Below are 24,420 nucleotides of genomic sequence, written 5' to 3'. Positions count from 1 at the left end.
TTATTGTCCATACTTAGGCTTGCTTCCCGAGAATTACTAATACCAATGTATTATTATTTTTCTACGTATTTAATTACTGCCATGTTACCGAACAATATAAAACAGTCTACAAGAATTAAAAATAAAGGAAAATGGAACTGCAAATGAACTGAAGTATCGTATCAAAAAGCACGATTTATGTGCTGATTTTCAAGCAGGCATGGTTCACATGATGCGAGAGCACATATTCTGGATCATTCCAGCACATTCTGTCTTCTCAACTTGGACTCGGAAGTGTGGTGTGAATGTTTAATGCAAGACGTGGCCACTGCAGGCTCCAGCTGGCCCAGTGTGACAACCCAGTTGGTGTGGGTTTCGCTTGGACTGGAGATGTACCTTTCAGCTTATGGTCCAAGTACTCGAGAACGATTCGGATGAGCTGAACGACGGCGAGGATCAAGGAGCCGAACGCCAGGGAGCCTGTATGATACCTAGATCGCGCACACAGGCACATACAGGCACACACAGGCACACACACTGTGTTACCTAGAGGTCATATGAACATTATTTCACTGGGAACTAAATTATGCACTTCCTCTTAGCAACCAGCAGAGGGCAGTAGAGTAACAGTTTATTTCAACATGGAGCCCAAAATAGTGGCTTTCTTTTAATTTGATTATTTCTCCTTGAAAAATGTAACTTAAACATACTTTAACTTAAACGGTGAGTGGTCAGTGAAAAAGCGAATAATGGTTGAACCAGAAACGAATCAGTGAATCACATTAATATTATATGTCTTTTACTCCGCACTGTGCTGTGAAAATGGCACGTGCTCCCCAAGGTAAGGTGATTCCAAGCTGGGGGGTCTGTACCGTATGGCCCTGCTGAAAGAGGAGAACAGGGGGCAGGGTGGGATGTCCGCGGGCTTCTTGAGAGCCCAGTAGTAGGAAGCAAAGGCCCCGGCCAGTGTGCACTGTCCCAGGGCGATGGTGAAGTTCACCAGCCATAGGAAGACGAGCAGGTTGCACAGCTGCAGGATGAAGATGTAGCGATGGTACGGACTCTCTCCCCCGTAGAAGGCGAACATACACTGGGAGCCCGGACACACCTTTGTGATATTGCTCTTGTTGAATGTCTGCAAGAAACATCAGTAGAGGAACCCGCCCCACCACTTCAGTTTGTGTCCAACACAAGACTTCAGTAACAGTTTTAAAATAGCATTATTTATGTACAAGAATTTAACTGCAACTTTCCCAATATACTCAACAGTTTCGAATAACCCAGAGTACAGCATATCCTATAAAATTACAGTTGAATGTATCCAAAAATGATACATTTTTATGTCTCATTTGGACAAGGGTCAAGTTCTCTGCCTAAATGTATTAGTCAGTACAATAATGTCACTTTGCTGAATGATATGTTTGGATTTTGTGATTTACAAAGACATGTTTTCGCCCTTGTAATATTTTTTCTTAAAATCCAGTATGACAATCAAAACACAAGAGAAGCCCAGCTGTCTTTGCTTCCCTTGACATCATAGCGGGCGTCTTATCGACGGGCAGAAAGTGCAGGAGCAGTGTACCTCTGGGTTGCAGGTCAGATTGGCGTACATGCAGTTTGGCTGTGAAGGCATCACTTTGTAGATGGCATCTCCAGAGGATGCTAAGAAGCTGTGATTTATTGTGATTAAGGATACTGATCAGGAAGGTTTGTCCGTAAAGCACAACAATACTCTCATACTGCTTTTCAAATGAGATACTTAGCAACACTGCACCAAAGATGCTCATGATAGTGTTGTTTCTTCTCATCATGGGACAACACCGTATGGGCCATGATTAATATAGGTTAACACCCTACTGTAAATAAATATCAGTTCATGGCAGTAAACAATGCGTGGAAGGACCAGCAACCTCTTATCCCTTTGTTGCTCAGTGCTTAGTCATAAATGTGGAAACACCACCATCTGCTGGTCGCACCTGGGAATTGCAATGGCACCAATTATATGAATAGTGCGAAGATCTCAATATTTCAGTATTTCTGTCAAACAACCCACACTCCACTTTTTCCCCAAAGCCAAGAGATGGTTCCCTTGGCTTTGCTGTTATTATTCATCTGATTAATCCTTTGTTCCCAAATGTGGTCAAGGACTAAGTGAACAGAAGGGCTGCCAGTTCCCGCCAGGCTTTCTGGCCGGAGATATTAAGTCCAGAATCCAATCTGGCTACAGCGTGTGCCACCGGAAGGAGATCGGCAGCCAAACGCCATAACAAACTCCATAACATTTAGCACATACACCATGTTGGGTGGGTTATTAATATTTCAAAACATGGGGAAGACATTAAAAGCACGTGAAAACATTAGGAACGGTCAGTAACCTATACGAAGCTTTAGATATGAAGACTGCTGGAATATCTCCACTTAAAAACTGACTGAGAAGTATAAAGTAGAAAGCTCTGCTAAGTCAGGCTCTGCTGAAAGACGGCTCCACCGGGAATGTGACAGGCTGCGCTGAAAGGATACACAGCGGTGACGGCCCAGTAGGAAATAGAGACGGCCAGGAGCAAGAAGGTGACGATGGGGTAGAAGAGAGTAGACATGATGTAGCCGATGGCCCTGGTCAAGGATGCAGACGCAGATGTAGAGTTATAAGATATTTATAGAGAGACACTCTTTTGGGTCAGGCTTCCACACACAAACCTCTCAGAAGCACAAAATAATCATACATAATCCTCCCGTAACCTCACAATGGTGGATATTTAATAATTCTAATACACAATAATCCACAATACACAATAAAAATAATTTTCTCTGCTCATCAATTTATCATTCTCACATTGTTTTACTTAAAAATTCAGCAACTGACAATAATAAGCTGTGGGTTATTTTGAGATAATTGAAATAGAAGTTAAAAAACTGTAAAATTAGCTGTTGCCATAGACAATATACTAGGTCGAGGTTTACTATTTTTCGGCTTAACTTCAGCAGTTTCAGCGTGTGGTGTCACATTAAAATGACCCCTGGACTGCGGTTCATCTCTCTACAAATAATGTCATCCAGACATCCTTGATGGACGCTACAGAGAACTGGCTTCACCAAACGACTTACTTGCTACCCTCCTTGAGGAGCGCGATGGCAATGCGGACCCTGTTCCTCAGGAATATCAGCATCAGTATGATGACAGCTTCGGTGACAGACAGGGAGATCACTGCAATTTTGAAAAGGAATGTGAGACCAAAGGCAGCCCACCTGGCCCAACAACCGAGAACACGGCATCTGCAACTGGTGTGCAGCTTTGGGACGGAGAGGATCTCTCTGAACATGAAATCAGTCAAACTCAGCTCTGTGACCCTACAGAAAAGGCGGTATCGTGGAAACATAACTGGGACAATAATTCATAACACCTTATTTGAGTGAGTCTTATGGAAATCACAGTGCCAGGATACATCCATCCATCCGTTTTCACTAACCACTTGTCCTGAGCAGGGTCATGGTGATCTGGAGCCTATCCCGGAAGCATTATGTGCAAGGCTGAGGGGCTTAGATCCTGGACAGGACACCAGTCCATCGCAGGTAGCCACACACACACATACACACACAATTTAGAGTCACCAATTCACCTGAACAGCATGTCTTTGGACTGTGGAAGGAAACCAGAGCACTCAGAAGAAACCCACGCAAACAAGGGGAGAACATGCAAACTCCACACAGACTGAGCGGGGATCAAACTGCAAAGATACACTGTATTAATAATATAATGACAGTATAAGTGACTGTGTGAGCACTTCCAGCTCTTGTTTTTCAATGACGTGTCGAGTTACTCATAAAAACCCAGAAAAAAATGGCACAGCCAGACCATGCTTTTATGAGGCATTTTGTGTCCTGACACATTACTGATGTTTGCAGTTCAGACCGTTATGAATGCAATTATAATAAATGATTGTGTGTGCCATAAAATAGTCATGCAAATGTTTTTACATAAATTGTTGCTGTCTAGCATTTAGTCCTTAAAAAAAAAAAAAATCACACGTTTGGTTTATTGCAGTCAGTGACTCAGTCGCACTGAGATGGTTATGAATTCTATAACGTCATAAAAAATTTACATGTACCAACACTCTTACAGAAAGAAATCTCTTACAAGTCATACTGATAATAAGATGCTTTCAGTGTGGGAATGTCCTCCAGTTCACCCATGTTTGGACAGGAATCATCACAAACGTTTGTCAGACATTACGCTCTGGTCTCTCGTTCAATTCCGTCTCTCTTGGTTTGTCTTGACATTGGCAGTAACCTCTGCTGCCTTATCAAAATCCATAATTTTCAAACAGGACAAATAAACAATCAACAGCAGCTGACTGGATCCGGCATCTTGACACAGCCGCACAAATAAACATGTTGAAACAAGCCTCCTTTCATGGGCTAATTCAGAAAAGATGTCATCACACCACCGAACAACACCACCGAAGTTCAGTAACAAATGTTTACAGCAATAAATATGCAGTCATATCCCACACATCATTCATTCATGCATCCATCCAATAGTCCAGTGTGCAGTTAGGGTGGTCAAGAGCCTACCCTAGAAGCATAGTGTGTACCATGGATGTGACACCAATCACACACACACACACACACACACACACACACACACACACACCCGCCCAAATACACTCAATCCCTCGATAGTCTCTGCGATGTTTCAGCTTATTTGTTTCGCTTGATTTTGTTTGTCTCATCAGTTGCCTGCGGGTCATCCCCTTGTGTCTGGGCTTTAAATGGTGTTGGATGTCACAAAAGAGCTGCCCAAAAGGCTTGCTGTGCGCTTGCGGCTCGGACAATCGGTGCCTAATGCGGGGCCTATCTGGACAATGCATCAAGAATTGCAGAGAGATTTACGTGTTGCTTGGCAGACACATTCAGAGCCGCTAACTGGCAAATGGGGCCCCGCGCGCCGAGCAGGTGTCCGTCAAAAGGGAAAGTAAGAATTTGTCTGCCCAGGGATTTCGGCCGCTTGACCGCAACGATCACTGTGAGCCCGATGCTATAAGGGCTGAAGTCGACGAGGATTCAATATTTACACGTTAGTTTACCGCTTCGCTGAAATACCTTAACATAATAAGTGGCTTTGGAGAAAAGCATCAGCTAAACAAATAAATGTCAGTATTTTGGTCAACAGTCCACCTGCAGAACCTAAACCTGCTACATTCATGTCATGTGTGAGTCCTTACGCACCGATAAACAGTTGTTGTCATATATTTATATTGTAACGACCCCGCGTTACTGTTTTAGGAGGGAGTGTGTGTTTAAATGTAAAAAGTTGCATTATGGGAAATCTGTAAATGTCCATAACCGCTGGGGCTACTTCGGGGGGAAATGGTGGGTTGACTGTGTCTGCCACTGTATACAGAAGAGTCTAGGAGTACTAAGGCTGGCTGGCTGGCTGGCTGGCTGGCTGGCTGGCTGGCTGGCTGGCTGGCTGGCTGGCTGGCTGGCTGGCTGGCTGGCTGGCTGGCTGGCTGGCTGGCTGGCTGGCTGGCTGGCTGGCTGGCTGGCTGGCTGGCTGGCTGGCTGGCTGGCTGGCTGGCTGTAAGTAAGTAAGTGCAGGTCCTGGAGAAAAAGGGGTCGTCGGACCGAGAGCATTATTTCCCTGGTGCTGGTGTTCGAATAAATCGTTCGTTATGAATGCTGCCTCCGCGTCCTTCTTTGCCCCATCCAAACCCACGGTGCTGCGTGCCACAATATTTTGGTGTGTAGAACATATATAATCTTGATATTCTGACATGTCTACATACCTCTTCTATGACATTTATTTATTTAGCAGACACTTTTCTCCAAAGCAACTTCCAGTGAACTCTGTGAAGTGTTACCAGCCCACACACCTTATTCACTGTGGTGACTTACACTGCTAGATACACTACTTACACTGGGTCACTCATCCATACATCAGTGGAACACACACACACTATGGGTGAACCTGAACAGCATGTCTTTGGAGTGTGGGAGGAAACCAGAGCACCCACCACAGAGATGGGGAGAACATGCAAACTCCCCACAGACAGAGCAGGGATCGAACCCATGTCCTCATGCACCACCCAGGCACTGTGAGACAGCAGCGCTACTCGCTATTCCACCGTGCCACCCCGTAACACAGTGCTGTGTTTCGTGTTTTCCTGCTTTGCCTTAATTTACATGTTTTATGACGCTTTCTCCACAGTGATTTACTCATTTATACATCTGAGTAAGAAGACTGCATTAGAGCAGGAGGCGGGATTCAAACCTGCAACCCTCGGCTCCAAACGTACAAGCGTTAACCAGTATATGACTCGTCCCCTCCGTGCTCTTTCTGGTAGCCGACATGGTATTAGCAAAGGCAGAAATTCAGATTAACAGAAACTGAACAAAAAACTGCATAGCCACATGTATAATAAGCAACAAATAAATCGTAATAATAAGTTTGTTTGCGCCTTAATGCATTCCAAGGTGCGCCGAGGCGATCGTGCCAAGGGCCGACGTATGACACTCACTGAAGACGAGCCAAGTCTGACTGAGCTGCAGGTAAACGTGGAAGTCCGTCTGGAAGCCGATGTCGGAGATGGTCACGTCGGCACTGGGCTTCTCCTTCAGGGCGACGAACTCCTCGTAACAGTGCCAGATTCCTGCGCGAGGTGAGGCACGGGTGAGGCGAGCAGCACACACACCTGTTATCCATTTAGCTCAATATGTCATGCACAAGTGCAAAGAGCCTCTAATGTAGTTATTAGGGCCAAACAGCGTCACACTGCGGCAGGGTGACGGATCTCATAAAGCTAACTGCCAAAGGTGCAGACACACTCTCGCACACACTCTCGCACACACACACACACACACACACACACACACACACACACACACACACACACACACACACACCAGCAATCGACATCACATTATCCCTTACACGCACTGACGTTCGGATCTCAACCTCCTCTGTTTTACGTGAACACTGAGATCCGCCCTCACGCATACTGACCATAGGCCACCAAGGCAATGACCGCGAAGATAATGAACCAGAGCAGGAAGCCGGCGGTGAAACGCAGCAGCAGGATGAAGATCAAACTGACCACCATGGCCACCAGCAGACCTCTGTGGACACGGTAATTCTGCGTTACTCCGCGGCGCGGTGGTCCGTACGGTTGTCGGCGTGCCGACGGCGGCGTTAAGCACACTTTCTGCAACACCGTGTTTCGCCCGCTCATTAACAAACTTTAAAATGGCATAAGTGCAAAAAAGAGAATGAAGAGAACCAAAAAGCAGACACAAAAAGGGACGCGATCGTAAAGCATAAAGCGGCTGAAGGAGGCTCTCGGCATCCCACAAACCCTGAGGGCAGTCCTGGGGGAACGGTGTGAGCACTTACATCAGGATCCAGTACCAGGAGCTGGCGTAGTCCTCAAAGATCTTCATGCCCACCTCCTTGGCATCCAGCAGGCTGGTGATGCCACTGTAGGGGGGGTGGAGGGAACAGCTGACACACACACACACACACACACTGGCGCATGACTGAAAAGGGCCATTTCTACACAAATCGCTAACTGCGGAACACAGCGGTTTATTAGGGGGGTTGTTAAAACGCACTGGCTGAGGACAAAGCATCCCTGACCCTGGTAATGAACTGCGTCAGTCACTAGCGCTTTGAGATTAGTGCTGTCGCGTCGGGGAGGTGGGGGGGGGGGAGTCGTGTTCCACGGATCCATTCTGCACGCACACCATCGATTGCTCCCGTCGTGCGTTATTACCACTTTTCCTCACGTTTCACTCAAAGCCAAATTGCCCAGTCCTCGAGTCGCCCCCGTCGAAGGCTGACACCCACGCCTACCCAGGAGCGACAAGCGCAGGCACACGCCTCCTCGATGCGCGTGGCGGGAGCGGCCTGCGTCCACAGGCTTCGTCCGAGGGTGTAAAGCGCAAGGAGGAGAGCGCTGCTCTCTCGCTTCCGCCCACAGCACGGTACGCGCCCGGACGCCCTGGGTGCCGCTTCGAGCCGTGTCACCCTCCCGAGGGAACGCCAGCCAATTTGTGCTCCCTCGGCCTCCTCGCCGCAGATGGCTTAGCCTGACACGGCAGAGACTCGAACCCAGGGACGCCATTCGCCAGGGTGCCACGGAGGGACAGAAGGCTGGGTTCAGGTGGTCCTGATGCTGGGCTTCCTAATTCATGTCCTTTGCGTGTGTGTGTGTGTGCAGGATCTATTTTATATTACAAGGTTTTGGCTACATTTCCAGGCCTCATTTACACTCTACACACAAGGGCAGTTTGCGAGGTTGGAGTCTTTCTGGAAACAGCCTTCTCTGATCCTATTCCCCAGCGGCCGCGTCGCTCGGCTGCGTTCCAACGCGTCGTTCCGCTCTCCCCAGAACAATGGGCGCGCTAATGGAGGAGCCGAACGGCAATTAGAAGGACAGATTTTCATTTCTCCGTTCAATTCTCCACCGCGGCAGCGCCGCTCCAAAGATAGCACAATAATCTTCCTGCCAGCATGTTTCATAAAAACGCAAAGTGCTGGTTCTTGTGGGGCCATTAGCCATTTGTTTGAAAATATAAATACAGCTCACCCTCCTGTTGACTGATAAAATTACACTTTGTCAGTTGCAAAAAAAGAAAAAAAATGTCACGGCTAGAAGAACCTCCTCCCCGCCCTCCGCCTCCCAGAGAAGACGGAAATTACACTTGGGGAGAGGGGCGGAAAAAACAGCGTCTGAAGCCCAAATCCCTCACGGCTTGCACTCTCGCAGCGTGTTAAGAGCTGGCTGGGCCGGCGGAGAGACACGCGGCTTCCACCCTTCTGAGAGGCAGTAACTGCTCCCATTTCCATCTAAAACGTCCGAGGAGGATGCCAGGGTTTTTCAAGAACCCCCACGCACGGTTTTGACCCCTCTGGATGGGCAATATCCATTTCCAGAGACACAACGTTACCGAATATGATATGAACTGCATAGAGCTACATGCTGGAAATTGCGGTATAGAGCAGCCGGGACCGTTTCTGATGCTGGTACCCGTGCGGCACTTGGTTTTGCTGTAAACCGATTTCCCACCAGACAGCCATAAATAACCATGTAAGTCCCGTGGGGTTTATGAATAGTATCGTTAAAGGGATATTTGCAAATTGTTGTGAAAGGCTATAACCAGCCAATGTTGAGGAGGAGGTGGTTCTATTGAGAAAGGAAATATATGTAAAATCCAGTAGCGCTATAATCACCGGAGCGACGCGGTTATTGAAGCGGCGTTTGCGACGGGGTTCGTGCGGGTGGGCCGACAGGCTGGCTCCTTGCCAGGCGCCTCTCGTACATCTCCACGCATTTAGCTCAACGCCCGGCTCACGCTCGTCTTTCAGGTGGCAACCCACGACAAAAATCTCTCCGCACGCCGCGGCTTACAAACGCGGCGCGGCAGGACTTCTGAAACAGCAGCGGAAGCTCATTTTAATATTTATATGTTGCACGCGACGAACGGCGTTTAATAAATATTTGCTCGGGATAGTCTAGCGGCCACGGGAACTTCTGAGGATGCTGCCTTGTGCCGAGAAGCCGCGACTCACGTCCCGTGATGCCCTGCTTCCGCTTTTGGTAAAGGCAGGATCTAGAGGAAGGTTAGTTTGCAGAAAGCTCGCACCTAGTTTTGGGGGGAAGGGAAACGTAATAGATCGATAAGACAAGAGTAATTGACACCTTTCGGCTCCTTGTTGTGTCGCTGTGACTCGGCTACAAGAGAAGAGAACGCGGCCGGTTACATTTCATCAAAGGTCGAAAGCTACGCAGTTTTCACATTTTCTATGAAAAAACAAAGGACTACAAACCATACTAGACTGGAAATTTCAGCATGTGGAATCCACGGTGAATGAAATGGATTTTGTGTTTGCACTTTTAATGATTGCAGTTCTGGATTTCTTAACAGTAAACATATATGGGGTGGTGAAGGGACCTTCAATCTCCATCCATCCATCCATCCATCCACCAACATCTGCTTATCCAGTACAAGTTTGTGATGGTCCAGAGCTCACCCTAGAGGCACAGGATGAGGCAGAGTACACCTGGGATGGTAAGGTACTTACAGTTATTTATTCATTTATACAGCTGGGTAATTTTACTGGAGCAATTTAGGGTAAGTACCTTACTCAAGGGTATTACAGCTGGAGTTGAGATTCACATATGTGACCTTTGGGTTCAAAAGCTGCAGCTCTAACCACTGCACTACCAGGTGTTCTGAATTTACATTTACATTTATATTTATTCATTTAGCAGATGCTTTTCTCCAAAGCGACGTACACCTCATGGAAAATATAATGTGTGCGTTACAGTAGCAGGAAGGGAGACTTAGATGCAGACGTGTGATTCTTAAGTCCAGTTAGTTTGTTTCCTACCACCATATGAACCAATGTACATCACACGAGTAGCTGCATAAAACTTCATCAGAACTTGAGCTCATCTCTGACTTTCCGATGGTATTTCACATTTGTCAGATGGAGCTAACGGCTTGAAACATCCATCCATTGCCCACAACCACTTGTCCCGAGCCTAACCTGGCAACATAGGACGTAAGGCCGAAGGGACACACCCAGGATATGGGCTCGAACCCCAGACCCACCACACAAAGGGCACCGGCTGAACCTGCAGCACCACCGCACCCTGACACCTTGGGTGGAAACATATAGCAGCATAAAGATGTTGCTATGGTCAAAGTGGAGGCACAGTGAAAGGTTCTGGTTATATATGGAGGGATATTGAAGTTTTCAGCTCATCGTGATAATTGAACTGCTCTGAATGGAAAGTGCAGCCCCCCTTTCCCAGGGCTCCATAATGAGGATTAGACGTTAATGCTCGGCTGTTTGCAACAAAAGAATATTGATGGATTTCACTCAAGAGGCAAAACACGCAAGCCGCGAAACAAAAACAATGAAGTCCTCAAGGATTTTCCTCTGTCGCTCCCGCCCTAGCACGGCACGTTCGACCACACGTGCATACGCCTGCGCTGTTCAAATCATCTCAGCAGTTTCGCTTCTCACTTATTACCTACTATGCGCTTGTTAAGACTGCTCTTCACAAAATACTCCAACAGCTCCAATGGAGCGCCATAAAAAATGAATCAGGCTTCAGAGACCGGGCCTAAATCTCCATCAAAGCTCCGCTTCTTGGCTGCCAACCGTCTTGTAAGATGTTCTTGGGAGCACAGTGGAAACGAGTGCAGCGACGTTGTCTCTCCAGCGGCCCCCAAGCGCTCTTTGATCTACTCCAAACCGTTCTCCTAATGATGCTGGTAGGCCATAGCAACACCATGATGTCGCTGGGCCGCACTGAGAACATTAGGAGTCAGGCGGGAGGGCGGGAAGGTCTATGTGTGCCGACGCGGAGATGAGTCAAGGGTCCTTTCAAGGACACACACGTCGTGTGTTCTGCTGTAGAGGTGGGACTGCTGATGGAGTAATGCAAGTCTTTTCAGGTACCAGGAGCCAAGCGCACCGCTAACCCGGAGTGAAGTAAAACGGGTGGGAAAATGCACCCGGACGGATGAAACCAGAGCTAGACTGATATTCTTTGATAAACACGGAAGGACGAGCCTTGGTCGACAGTTTTCCGCACCGTCAGGACATCCCGGGGGATGAGGCACGCGCACGAGCGTTTTAAAATGCGGCCCTTTCATCCGAAGACAAAAAGGCAGCGAGCAGGAAAAGCAGTCCTGGAATTGTGGCAGGGCAGGTGGGGAATATGGATCTTCACGCAAATAAGCAGCAGGGGGAGGCCGAAGTGGCCCGTGACGCCTCGGTCACCGGAAGGCAGCGTTTCCACCAGAGCCAGAGCTGAAAGGGCAGGATAGAGCGCCGAGAGAGGGGGACACATGGGTGCCCGGGGCGGCCTTTCATCCGCACGGCCCCCCGTCAGCCCGAGCGGGGAACTTTTGGATGAAAAACTAGGTGTTGTTTGTGCACTTTTTTTTGGTAACAATGCTCGGGTGTGATTTATCTATGGGCTCAGACTCTGAAAAGAAGCTCTGAGTCAGCACTCGCAAGCTGACAGCCTCTCGCCGTAGGTCTTTCAGGTAGGAGTTCAAATGGTTCAGCAGCCGCAGACTGCAGCTGCACTTCCTCTATTTGCCCTTGATAATTCCGTGTTTGTGAAACAGAACGGGGTGTCTGCGCTGCGCTCTCCAGACGAGGGCCGCTTCCTCTATCAAAGAACCGATGCGGCAGTTGTATTAATTACAGAGGGAACGGAAATGGAAGGAAGCAACCGAGAGCGCGTGGGGAGGGAACAGCGAGACTCGTTCGGAGGGAAACTTTCCCGGAACCTTGCAGTCATAATCAAGCGCGCGCTCGGTCGTTTGTGCTCTTTTTTTGCAGTTCAGTAGTACTCCCATCCCGCTGTATTTGTGGCCGTGTAGTAGCTCTCCAGGATGAAGGTGCCGCTTTGCTCGATAACAGCGCCTAGGCGGTGCGGTGGGGTGTGCGCGGTGTGTGCGGTGCGCGTGGACTTACTTGGCGGCGTCTCTGAGCTCGGTGACGCTCCTCGTTTCGCCCAGCACGTCTTTGAAGGCAGTTCTGTTGGCGACGGTCAGCGTCCCGTTCCTGGTGATGAAGTCGGGGAAGCACCGCTGAAGGACTGCCAGGGGTGAGGGGACAGGAGCGAGGGAACAGGTTAGTCCAGCCTCTTCCTCGGTCAAGGGGGGCGAGAGCGACGGTGACGGCTCTGAGAGTGCCATCTGTTATCGCGTTCCACGCCCGTCCTGTCTCGGCGCGACTGCTCCGCGAGACCCTGTCAGAGCTGGGAAGCCCATGTCGGTAACCCTGGTCTCCTTGAATGTGTGGTAAACGGTTTACTGCTGGAGGGCACCTCAACTCCCCAGGGTTTCTCGGCGTTCTTGCAGAAAGCAGCCCTTTGGACCCATATATTTCTTCAATTAAACCACAGTGAAACTTAAAGCATGGACATTTGGGCTCCTCCTACATGTCAAGATCTTGCATTTTAACCTTGGTTTCCAGCATCCGCATTCAGCAACTCATCTGGTTTTTGTTAAATAGTTTCACTTAACAGTTATTAGTGTTACCCAGTTCCTATTGTGTGCTGCTTTTTGCATATGTTTTTAGCTTATTTGTAATCTTAGTGTACAGTATGTTGTAACTTTTTGTACCCCCCACCAGCTTCCGGAAAAAAGACGTTTCATTGCCAGCAACCACGTGTGTATGCTGTATTGTTGTGCATTTGACAAATAAACCTTTGATTGATTGATTGATTGATTGATTGATTGTTTCTGAATGTAAATTAAGAGTAAATGAGAGGGCTGTCAACACATAAAGGTCGCACCAGTTAAAATACATCTCATTACAGTACTAAGGCTTTATTCGACATATTTGCTTTTTAAATTTTCATTTTTGGTTTAGCAGACACTGTTATCCAAGGCAACGCACAGAAAAGCAACCAGACATGGTACATGGTACACCAAGATAATGAAATTACAGTACAGCATGGACCAACTGTCCTCAGTGGGGGGGAACGCAGGCTGTAAAGGATGAGGTTAAGCTGAACTGATAAACTATTTTTATTTTCATTACTGTATTATCTTCAATAGACACAAACACAGATGTAAAAACAGTCATACATTGGCAACACAAGATACAGAACCACAAACACACAAAACCAGGTATGTGCAGAAAGACACAGCTGAATATATGTTCAGCCTGTGACACACACACACACGCACACAGACACACACACACACACACACACACACACACACAAAAAACAGTCATTTTCATTTACTTACAGGGCCTGCTTGGCACTATCATTGAGGGACAGTCCTCATCTCGCAGGACCTGTGAAACCGCCTGCAATGAAACAGAGCGGCGGTGTGATTAAAAGAGGCCCTTCTGAGATGGCTTTGAAAATGACAGCACCCGTTAGCCACGCCCCATTAAATAACTGCCGCCGAAGCGGCTCTCCTTGGACCGTGCCATTATCTCGGAGGAGCAAGTGACGACAGCTCCCTGGTGAGCGAAGGGATGGAATTGTACCCGGCGTCAGCACTGCAGCTCCGTGGGTTGGATCGCTCTTCCGCCACCCCGGTCAGACCGGGACCTCTGCCCAGGTCTGGTAACGTGTGACAACGGACCACCCATGTAACCACCCTTCCTTGCGCCAGTGGCCCGTGAGCAGCTGCCGGTAAACAGGGCCGCGCTGCACGCTAAGCTCCGTGGATATTTCCGCTGCCGCCCCCCCAGTATAACACTCGGCGGTTAGGACAGCTCCGGAATCTCGGTACTATAGCGGACCACAGAAACACAATTGATGACAGGCTGCTCGAAGAAAGGGATGCCGCTTGGTATGAGTCAGTGGCAGTTTCCCAGGATGCCCCAAAGGATGCTGGGAGCAGGGACGCAGCGCCGGAACTGCTCCCCCTCTCCTTCGCTGCTGGTTTATATGAATAGGAGCGAAGCTGGCCAATCTCCCGGCTCTTGGGCCTCATCGGTGTAGGCCTACGCTATACTGGGCTCTGCGTTGGTGCGCGCACACGCACGCACACGCACGCACGCATGTACTGGGCCCACGCTAATTCAGTCCCGCTGCCTCGTCGACACCGCCCACGCGTCTCTGCGCCCGATGACGCCACGGCTGACGACACGGCTCATTGCTGCGTCACCTACTGCGGACCTTCACCCACCTTACAAGGTCTTTCCGGGCTGCGGGACGTGCCGGGTTCTACTCCCTGTTACCGAGTTTTTGACATTTTTACCACATGCCAGGGTAAATCGGCTGCTAAAAGAAAAACTCGAGAGACTGAAATCGCCCTCTCCCGGAGCTGTGTGTGCTTTGCGCAAGGGTACCGCACGATCAGGCTGGAAGAACAGCGAATAAACAATAGAAACTCATAGAAGGGAGTGGAAGCTGAGTGGTACAAAGGGCCCCATGAGCCTCTACGCTAGAGGGCAGCCACTCAAGGGGACCTCGCCAAGGCGAACAATCCACAGGCTGTCATTTGGGCCGCACCTGTTGCCGTGGAGTTCGAGGCAACGAGTGAAACGTTTGAGGCGGGAGGCTCGTTGTCGCCGTTGCCTCTCAGAAAGCCTCCAACTGGCAGCTCAATGATTTCACCAGCTGAAATTATGAGGCAAAGGGGGCCAATTTGCCTCAGATAAAAAGCATAAAAGGTTTTTTAAAACCTGGAAGCATGCTGAAAAAGAATGGCCTTTAATGGATTTTCATCCTGGAAACTTTCTCCGGCAACAGCTACTGACAAATCTGGGCTAAAGAGGCTCTGGACTGCGGCATCGTTTGACTGACACCTCACAAGTGTTCGGTTTTCTTTTCTTCGTCCCCAGCAACAAGTGGGTCTCTGCAAAGTGCTCGTACAGCAGCATGCGAATAAATTAATTTTAAAAATAAACAGTCACCGCAGGGACTCGCTTGAAACATTAAACCATCAACCGTGAAAAACTAAATGTTCACGCACCAGTGCAGAGGGGAAAAAAAAAAAAAACAACATTCTGGATAGTTTTCATCCCATTAGCAGGTGTCTATTATTCTTATTATTATTATAATTATTATTATATTTTTGTCCAAGGTGATTTACAGGGGTAGGTTAATAACTACATCTGCAAATAAAGATCACACTAAGTGCTTGAGACAGCAGAGCAGTGCAGCATCATTAGTCAGTGTCACGGGTACCTTATTGGGATTGTCAAAGCCTGGCTTGCAGAACTGCCTGTAGTATTCCCAGTAGCTCTTGTTGGACCTGTGGTGATACTGCATTTCGGAGTAGGTGGCAAACCTGTCCGGGCACTTGGGAACACACAGCTGCGGAAAGTACGTTACGTTGAATTTGGATACGGGCAACAACATCTGCGATTGGTTATGATAGACAAAAGGTAGCGACGTCAGTGAGAACTGGGCTCCTACCTGAGTAGTTGGGCACTGGAGGTTTATGAGGACTGAAGGACTGGCACATTTCAGTATGTTGAAGTAAAATAATATGGCTTTCTTTCTGTGAGGGGGGGAGAAAGCAGGCTGTTAAAATTTATTCAAAATGAACACGAGCATTGCAAATGCATTCACTTGATAAGATGCAAAACACAGGAGGAAAGTTTATTTGGACTTGCGGTGGAATTTTTATTGAATCTTTTCAGCCTGTTTTACTCATACGAGCCTATAGGTGTCAGTAAAGAGGTGAGTCTGCTTCAATCGTACAGGATACATTGTAAATATCTCCAATTGTCTTATAGAGAATATTAAGCAAGACAGTAACAGTCAAGTAATTTGAGACAAGGTTGGACATTTGGATCCAATCTTCACCATAACAGACCTTCTCTATAGCATTTTGAAGTCACTCTGTTGTCACCCCCACCCACCCCATCAAAGTCAACTTATATCAAAAATATCCAGCTTACTGTCCCCTCGAGCTTCTGAACAACCAGACAAAAAAGAGTGGGTTTGTGTTCTGGCTGCGAGCCACAAGTGTCCACTCGACCTTCTGGAAGAATCTTTGCAGACCAGCCAAATAGTCGCTATGCTTCACTGGTCAAAGTGTGAGGTCCTCAAACTGCCTTCCGCTCCAGTGCATTGCTGACAGCCTCAGAGGAGCCTTACTGCTGTCATGCCACTTGCCAAATCAAACTAATAATTCCCAGAACCAGGATAATGGACTATTTTTTTTTGCTGAATTCACCAGTCTAGATCAAATGCTAAGCGTGGAACACAAGGATGCTCACTGTTGCGTTAATGTTAAACACGGATCCCTGACTCACTGTAGCCATTTAAATTTTCATGGCGTTTACCTCAGAGACTGAGGGTGTCATTCTGGAGTCATAGCTGAATATTCAGTCAAGCCAGCAGTTGAATCATTCACCATTCTAATGGAATAGTCCTTTTAAGTCTGCTATATATATTTAAAGATAGTGTAGTGTGTTCAGGAGCAGAGTTTCTGAGTAACGCCCAAACTACAGCTCTGAAGTTCAAGACAACTAAAGGCAGTTATATCATAATGCCTCAGTACAAACGTTGCTTTCTAGATATTTCTGTTGCCACACCGGCTTCCAGCTCGCCCAGACTTGGCTGTTTTTCATTGTATGTCTCTGCTGTGATACAACACCCTCTTCGTAGTGTCTTTCAGTTCTACAGAACACCTGTCAAAGGGTGGGCCTAGAGGAAATGATGGATACGCACTCTTAACCTATCATGGTGCCAGCGCTCAAGGCCATTAGAGGAACAGGTTCATACTGTCATTCTTCACATAATGGGGATAATTTGTTCCGCGAAATTTGCACCGCTAGGCGGACGAAGGAAGGCGTACGATTGGAGACGGAGACCGGAGAGCACGTTCCTGCTACAGAGATTCGGCTTTCTACATCTTCCCCATGGTCAAGCCCTCGCTATTACCCCTCACAAGCCACGGTTTACCACAATACCACAAATAAAACACAAATTTCACACTTGAGTCTATCCTCGGTCTTGCTCTATGAAAGAACCAAGCGTCCCATTATTTAAGAAACTGAGTTCATGGTTACATCCTTATAGTTTATCGCTATAAGGAATAAAACAACCCAGGTTACAATCCCAGTCCTGCTATAATACTCTCGAGTAAGGTACTTTGAAATCCTCCAGTAAAAATTACCGCTATATAAATGGGTAAATAATTGGAAGTATCTTAACACTCTGGCCTAACATTTCACTTTGGAAAAACAGTGCCAGATAAATTAATTCATACAAATAATATTTTTGAATCTGCCGTTTCATTTGGGATATTTGGCGTCAGTCGTTGGTTGTGATTGGCTGAGACTGTCAATAAGACAGGACACCATTCCTCCATGAAGCCTTGTGTTAAGCATAGCTGAGGTTCTCCACGCAGTTAAACAAAATCGTTGTGCTCTGTAATTTAACATCCCTTGAGTGTTTATTCCATGTTGACTGCTCTTGATCGATTACTGGGGACAGGAATGGTGCTGCCAAGAATCACCTATGTGGTGTTACAAGCCCAGCATATGACAAAATGGTATATATTTTCATAAGCTGTTGCAGCGATTTTTTGATGTGCAGAACCCCGTTATGTGAGGGATGGATGAATACTGATGGAAAACTATCCTCTTCCAGGCTGTTGGTGTATGAAGGTCTATCGATTTGACTTTCGTGACCCAGGCCTGAAAAATGTTCCCTTAGGGTTCTTTATTGACCTCCATCTCTTCAATTTGACTTGGTTCCAGGTCTGAATTGCTGTGGCTCTACTCCCGGACTAAATTGCAAACCATGAATTTGCTCTCCTCTCCCTCCAAACCCCACGAGGTTTCTTGCACATGGGGACCTGAGTATGGAAAGACAACTGCTAAGAATTCTTGGACTGAACATATCAACTCATTTACACTACGAACAGCAAAACAAGCGGTGTCATCGGCTCCACTTCTAGGTTAAAAGATAATAAAGCTGGGGGCAACACATTTAAACCGTAAACAGTGCAATGACAGCAATCGGTGCTGCGTGTGCTGTGCTTTTTTCACAAAAATATTTCACTGTTAACCACGTATGTGCCAAAGGAACAAAGCACGCTGGCTTGTCTGTGTTTCTCTCCATCGCCACAGCGAGGGTGAGGGGAGGAAACGGGTCCCGAAGCTCTCCTGCAGAATGACTTCAATGCATTTCAAATTGCAGCTGATGGGACTGCATGAACGTTCAAAGCCCAGCTGTTGGGCTGGAGTCTGTTAGCTCCGAAACTGTATGGCTAAGTGACTCCTTTCCCTTTTAAATGTAAATCTGTAAACAACTGATTTTTATCAGCAGGGTCACAGTCAGGAAAAAAAGGATATTTGTTTTGCAGGGAAGCAAAGCACAACATGAACTGTTTAATTATTTGCAACATTTAGTATATGTCACGCTTTTTTGGGTAGCTTTCATTTATCTCATTCAGTATTATTTGGCAACATTTACTATGTTTGAGCAGACATAAATCTCAACAAATAAAAATCTTAAGGTTTAACTAAATCGAAATGGAGCCCTGACACACTTTTCAATGTAGTCTTACGATTTCGAAATGTGTCATTCAGACTTATTTAAATGAATGTGATTCTTTTCACCCTTTTGCGGTGAATACGAAATGGCATGTAAGCACCACTCGATGGGTGCACCACTCTGGACTCCAGTGGACTGGTTCCAGGCAAAGACACAGGGAGTCAAACAAAGCCTAGCACCTGTAGGCTAAATGAGAAGTTGAAGGTGCTCATTCACTGCTGTAACGTGTCTCAAGCACGGCGAACTTGCAGGACATGGTGGGAGCAACAGCATCTTGTCTGAAGATTATGTTGTTTGGCTCTCTCTCTTCAAGGGACACACAAGGCTTATGGCAAGTGTGTCTTCTTTCCCCAATGAGTTAATCCACTAAAGTGTGATCTATTTCAGTCAAGACAAGAGGATGAAAAGCGTTAATCTGAACTGCACTTGCGCTACCTCAGAACACAGCTGTTTCTTTCAGACTTTAAATTGACCGTCTGTATGTCTTCAGCAAAGGTCCAGAGGGGCTGCAAGAGCTGCAGATTGTCTTTATGCAACTAACAATCTCAATATTGAGTTAGAATGCTAAATCTGTTCAGTTATGGAAGTAATTAATCCACAGGAGTGCGGAAGCACTTAGGTAAAACGATATTTACACACCGCACCCTCCTGCATGTAGGAGTGAATATCTAGGCACCTACATTTAGATGATGACAGGTGTAGCCATTTCAGCCTCAGGTGTGACTGGGAGTCACCAAGGTGACCTTCACAGGTTCCACCCAGTCACCATTTAAAATGCCCGGGGGCTTCGGACCCTCAGAAAAAGCTTGGAAAGGACCCATCTGTCTACACAGCTGTAAATGACTTTCAAAATGAACATTAACTCAAGACTCCTAACGTAAACCTTGAGCTTGGCTCGTGGGCGAAGCTCCCAGAACTGCACGGTTCTTTGTTTTTTTCTGTTTCACTGGCTTGCGTTATCAGAGCTGTGCAATGGCTCCTCTGCAGTCCTTGTACCGCTGAGTTAATCAGTGACCAAATGTGCAGGCACTGGGGCATGGCGGAGGAGTCCCTCTCTTTCCATGGAAATAAATCAGCTCTGAGTTATTCCAGCACTTCTGTGTTTAACAGAACGTCAGCCAAAACCCAAAAATCATAACTAAGGACAGAGGTATCCATCACACTAATGGGATCCCTTTTAAGGTAATTATACTAGATGGGTACCAAAAAGGTTTCGAAGGTTTGTGCATGTGTGTGCACAGGGAGGGCTTGATTTCACCAAGTTCAATCTACAGCATCTCTGTTTTATTAATGAGCTGCCATCTTGAAAGTGGGTACGCTCCATCTTCTCCAGTGTACTATAAATGACTAAGTTTCCTAAATGCTGTTTGCGGGTGCCATTCATTGATCACCTTGTATTAGAAATATGACTTGGACATTGACGAGAGAGAAATCCTAATAAGGGTCCACAGGAGCTTATAGCTGTCTTGCCAGTTCTTCCTACACCAGGAATATCAATGTTCTCTACCCTTGGTAATTCCAGCTAAAACACAGCAATCCTTTGTGCTGATATAGTGCTGACCTTCTGGATAAACCTGTAAGAAAGCTCAAACCTCTCTAAAGCTCCCGTCTCTGTCCAGGGCCCAGCAGTAATCCTTTAATCTGCTGAGAACAACACAACCTTCCATCATTAACCTCATACATTGGGCAGCTTACTCCAACTCAACGTTGAGGAAACAGAGATCCTTCTATACGGCCAGGGGCTAATACATGTCATTGCTACCATTTTACAGCAAAATTAATAGGGAACCCTTGTGGTCTTGAGGGCATCCAACTTCAAATGGGGAAAAGTTTATATTCCTACATCGTGTGAATATAATAGTATGCTGACAGAAGTCAAAGCCACCATGCAGCAGTGCAAGAAGATAATATGTAATTAACTACAGGAGAGGTCTTATAGTCCTAGGCTTTCCAAACAATGCATTATATGTTATTTGACAAAGCTTTGAAAAGATGGATCCGTAAATTAAGAGTATTAACCATACTAAAAACAGTATTAAAACATAGCACTGTATTAAAAGCATCTGACTTTGAACTTATGTGCATCTCTTACATGTTTACCAGCCAATGGCTTCCTGTTCTACAGCTCTACATTTCCAGCATTTACAGCAACATTAACAAAAAGATAATAATTTAGTGTTTGTACCTGCCTTTTCCCATTTAACAAATTGTGTACTGGCTGTCCTTGAATGTGTGAGGAACCTTGTGTGCTGATTGTTGCTTAACAACCTATATTAGGAGGCTTGGGGCTAACAGACAACAGCACAAGACACTTTATTATATTTTACTGGATTTATGACTTTGTTGTAGCCAAAGAGAACGTGAGGCAATGTAGTCCAGCTAGTCATTACCCTGTGGCTGCTGGCCATGCCACTAACACAGCTGGTGTAGTTGAGGATATGCGAACACGACGGCTTTGCTCACGCATTGTTGGTGCCCTTCTGGCCGCAGAACTGGCCATAGCTGTCTGTGGGGTAGACCACCTTCCTGGGGTCCCCATGGATCCAGGCTGCAAAGAAACCAAAGACCTTCATTAGTTTTTATTTATGGCATTGTGCTCTTATTGATCTGGTCATGCACGTCAACCATGATCAATGGCGGTGGGGACTTCTCGTTATGAATGAGAGCACACTTAATAATTACGTCTTAGTCTGGCATCGGCTGATGCAACAGGGCACATTGATTTCTTTTTTCACCAAATCAACCTTAATGACAGCAAGCTAGAATTATAGTCAATCATCTTTTTGTGGATCTGCAGACTTTACTCCTAAAAGTGGAGCTTGGCTGCTGCGTATTACACTCCTGCACCACCAGTGGCTGACACTCTCTGGATGGAAAGGAATAAAATATAACTATTGTGTCACTTAAATTTAATGTCTTGCATAATGTCTGACACTATGCAAATGGTAATACTGTAACAGCTCACAGCACCAAGGCTGTAGCCATAGCTGGATTTACTTGGTTTGCAGCCCAGATTGCGAGCAGTGCAACTTTAAAGTTTCCCAAGCTAGATCATGACAACTGGTAGATCATGGCATCTGGAATGAAGTAAGAGGGAGGGTGGTCAGTGACAGGAGAGGAATGTACCCCCCATGCCAGATTGGCATTGTCTGTCAGTTGAACCCCTTAGGACAGCCTTCAAAAAGGGGTTGGGAGGACCCTGGGGGAGGGGGGTTGCAGGCTCTGTCAGCCACCCACTCCTATGAACTGTGAATATCTTAGTGCTCTCAAACAGACAGAGTAGAGACAAAAACAGTAGTGAGTAGAGAGCAGAAATTAGAGAGTGAGATGGAAAGGTAGCGAGGTTACCGCTCTCCTTAATGGGGAACCGTGAATGTGTGGCATTAGCAGTGCAATAATGTTAACACCTTCCACAGTCTGAAGGTCAGAGCACATTTCATGGAATTACTTTTCATATTATATTCCCCTAATGCTCATGAAAAAATGTCTATATGCTCTCGGTTATCATTTTTTCACTGATATACTCCCATTGTTGGGTTTTATATTATCAACACATACTTATTGGTATGTTTAATGTTTGAATTGCTTTGCGTTTTTCAAGCTTTGAAAAAAGCTCAGAAATGTAATCAATGGGAATAAATGGATATGAGTTTGAGAGAGACGGTAGACAGCACAGAGATGAAGCAGTAGCGAGACAGTACAGACACAGTAGAAAAGAATGACTCGAGAGAGATTAAATACTAAAGAAACATAAGAGTATACACCAGAGCATACACAAGTGTGAGAAAGACTTCAGACTACCTTAGCAGGATGAGGTAGACTGTTAAAGTGTCTTAAAACTCGGATACTGGTGGAAACTAAGCTACAGAAGCACGAGCTGGCGTTTGAAAACACCCCGTGAAAAATGCATAAAGCGGAATTTTTTAACAATGTTTTCCAACATATTCTGAAGTCTATCGAAATAAAGTAGAAACTTGACTGGAAAGCTCTGATATAAGTCCATTGTTTTATTCCACGGTTTTTTTGCTCAAAGATCCAGTGTTTGCATGCAGCGCTGGAAAGTGAGCTGCCACATTCTTTTACCGCTGCCGCGACCAGAGAAAGACAAAACAGAGAGAAGACAAAAAGAAAGCAAAGCAAAAAGAGCGGGAGAACAAGACCAAACGTGTGGATAGCAGAGCCACGGAGAGATGAAAAACATGCGAAAATGATCAACACGTGAAGGACATAAATGAGAGGATGGAGGGTTCAGCAGGGTTGTGTGCAGGATGGTTGGATGAGAGACCGTGTTTCTGCCCTCTCAAAGTAAGTGTCAAATCAACACCGGAGGCCTGATGCAGCACTGAAGCTCTGAACACCAGCCATTGTGCCAGAATTTTCACAATGTGTGTATTTAATTCATTTCGAGGCCTGCACTGAAGGATCTTATAATACTTATTTAAGTCTGTGAGCTTTGTTGTATTGGTGATCAGCGCGGAGGAAGACCCCATGTACACCCGCAGTATTTCGCAGTGATATGAAATGAATTCACGGGGAAAAGCTTCATCTCGCAGACACCCTTTGGTTCAAGGTAAATTTAGAACTGTTTTCTAAGAGCGTGTTATTCGGAACTAGGGACCTGCTGTTTGTAATAAAGTACCATTCCGTGATATATTGCCTCGTCTGCACACTTGGTTCCAGAGCAGCAAGCTGGTCCACAAGCCCAGCAAAGTATTTATCAGAGAACTGGACATGTGCAGGTTGCAACTGTCTGGGGGATGTGCTCATTTATTGGGCAATCTGCCTTAAAATTAAAGTAGTCGGGTGATAAATCATTCGGCCAAAAAAAAATTTAGAAAAAAACAGTTGGGGAATGTGAGCGGAAGAATGAACTCTACCCCGATTTCTTGAGTGTATTGAACTATGTTGGCCCTGCAGTGGGCCTCTGCAAATCCCCAGTGTAGAGTAGACAGGCGGTCCCAGATGAGACCTGTCTGTTCAGCTTGACTCCGTAAGAGAGGCTGGTGATGCATGGTGACTGCAAACAGGCCCAGTGCTGCAAGGCTGCTCCATTATTTAGCCAGTCCTTGTGGCGATAAAGTGTGCACCGTGCAGGTCCGGCGTTCACATTCTGACATTTGAAAATCTTTAATTAACATCTCGTCACATAGAAGGAACCGCAGAGATTGTATGAATTAATGACGCCGAATCAATTCCCTTCTGCTTCGCTAATTAAACTTTTATTAACCCATGCATTTTTGCGAAAGGGGATTCTGACAGTTGACTATTCCATCCACATTTAAATGTAAAATACTATTATTTAAAGCTAGGTCCAAATGTAAAATGCTTCACAGGAACAAAATGGAACTAGGGCGTACTCACGATTTTAATCTGAGACGCATTTCTGCTGTCAAGTTTTAAGCCTTTTCCAACGTGATGCAAAAAAAAAAGC

At 46.4% G+C, this 24,420-nt stretch overlaps 1 protein-coding gene across 3 annotated transcripts in view; it reads right to left on the bottom strand.

The window, feature by feature from the left end:
• Window positions 1–24,420, bottom strand: part of LOC108935244 (choline transporter-like protein 5-A) — a 98,347-nt gene that overhangs the window by 5,412 nt on the left and 68,515 nt on the right. For all 3 annotated transcript variants that reach the window (XM_018753701.2, XM_018753702.2, XM_018753699.2), the window contains exons 4-16: window positions 21,453–21,537; window positions 15,894–15,978; window positions 15,663–15,791; window positions 13,765–13,825; window positions 12,479–12,602; window positions 7,370–7,453; window positions 6,983–7,095; window positions 6,498–6,629; window positions 3,085–3,184; window positions 2,500–2,592; window positions 1,562–1,649; window positions 852–1,114; window positions 376–470 (exon numbers count right to left, since the gene is read on the bottom strand). In XM_018753701.2, coding sequence (XP_018609217.1) covers window positions 376–470; window positions 852–1,114; window positions 1,562–1,649; window positions 2,500–2,592; window positions 3,085–3,184; window positions 6,498–6,629; window positions 6,983–7,095; window positions 7,370–7,453; window positions 12,479–12,602; window positions 13,765–13,825; window positions 15,663–15,791; window positions 15,894–15,978; window positions 21,453–21,537 — 1,452 coding nt within the window. The remainder of the gene's footprint in view (window positions 1–375; window positions 471–851; window positions 1,115–1,561; window positions 1,650–2,499; window positions 2,593–3,084; window positions 3,185–6,497; window positions 6,630–6,982; window positions 7,096–7,369; window positions 7,454–12,478; window positions 12,603–13,764; window positions 13,826–15,662; window positions 15,792–15,893; window positions 15,979–21,452; window positions 21,538–24,420) is intronic.

This window comes from Scleropages formosus, chromosome 3, assembly GCF_900964775.1.
Source record: "Scleropages formosus chromosome 3, fSclFor1.1, whole genome shotgun sequence".
Classification (NCBI taxonomy): domain Eukaryota; kingdom Metazoa; phylum Chordata; class Actinopteri; order Osteoglossiformes; family Osteoglossidae; genus Scleropages; species Scleropages formosus.
The sequence above is the reverse complement of the archived record's forward strand: the minus strand, read 5'-3'. Positions and strand labels throughout refer to the sequence as shown.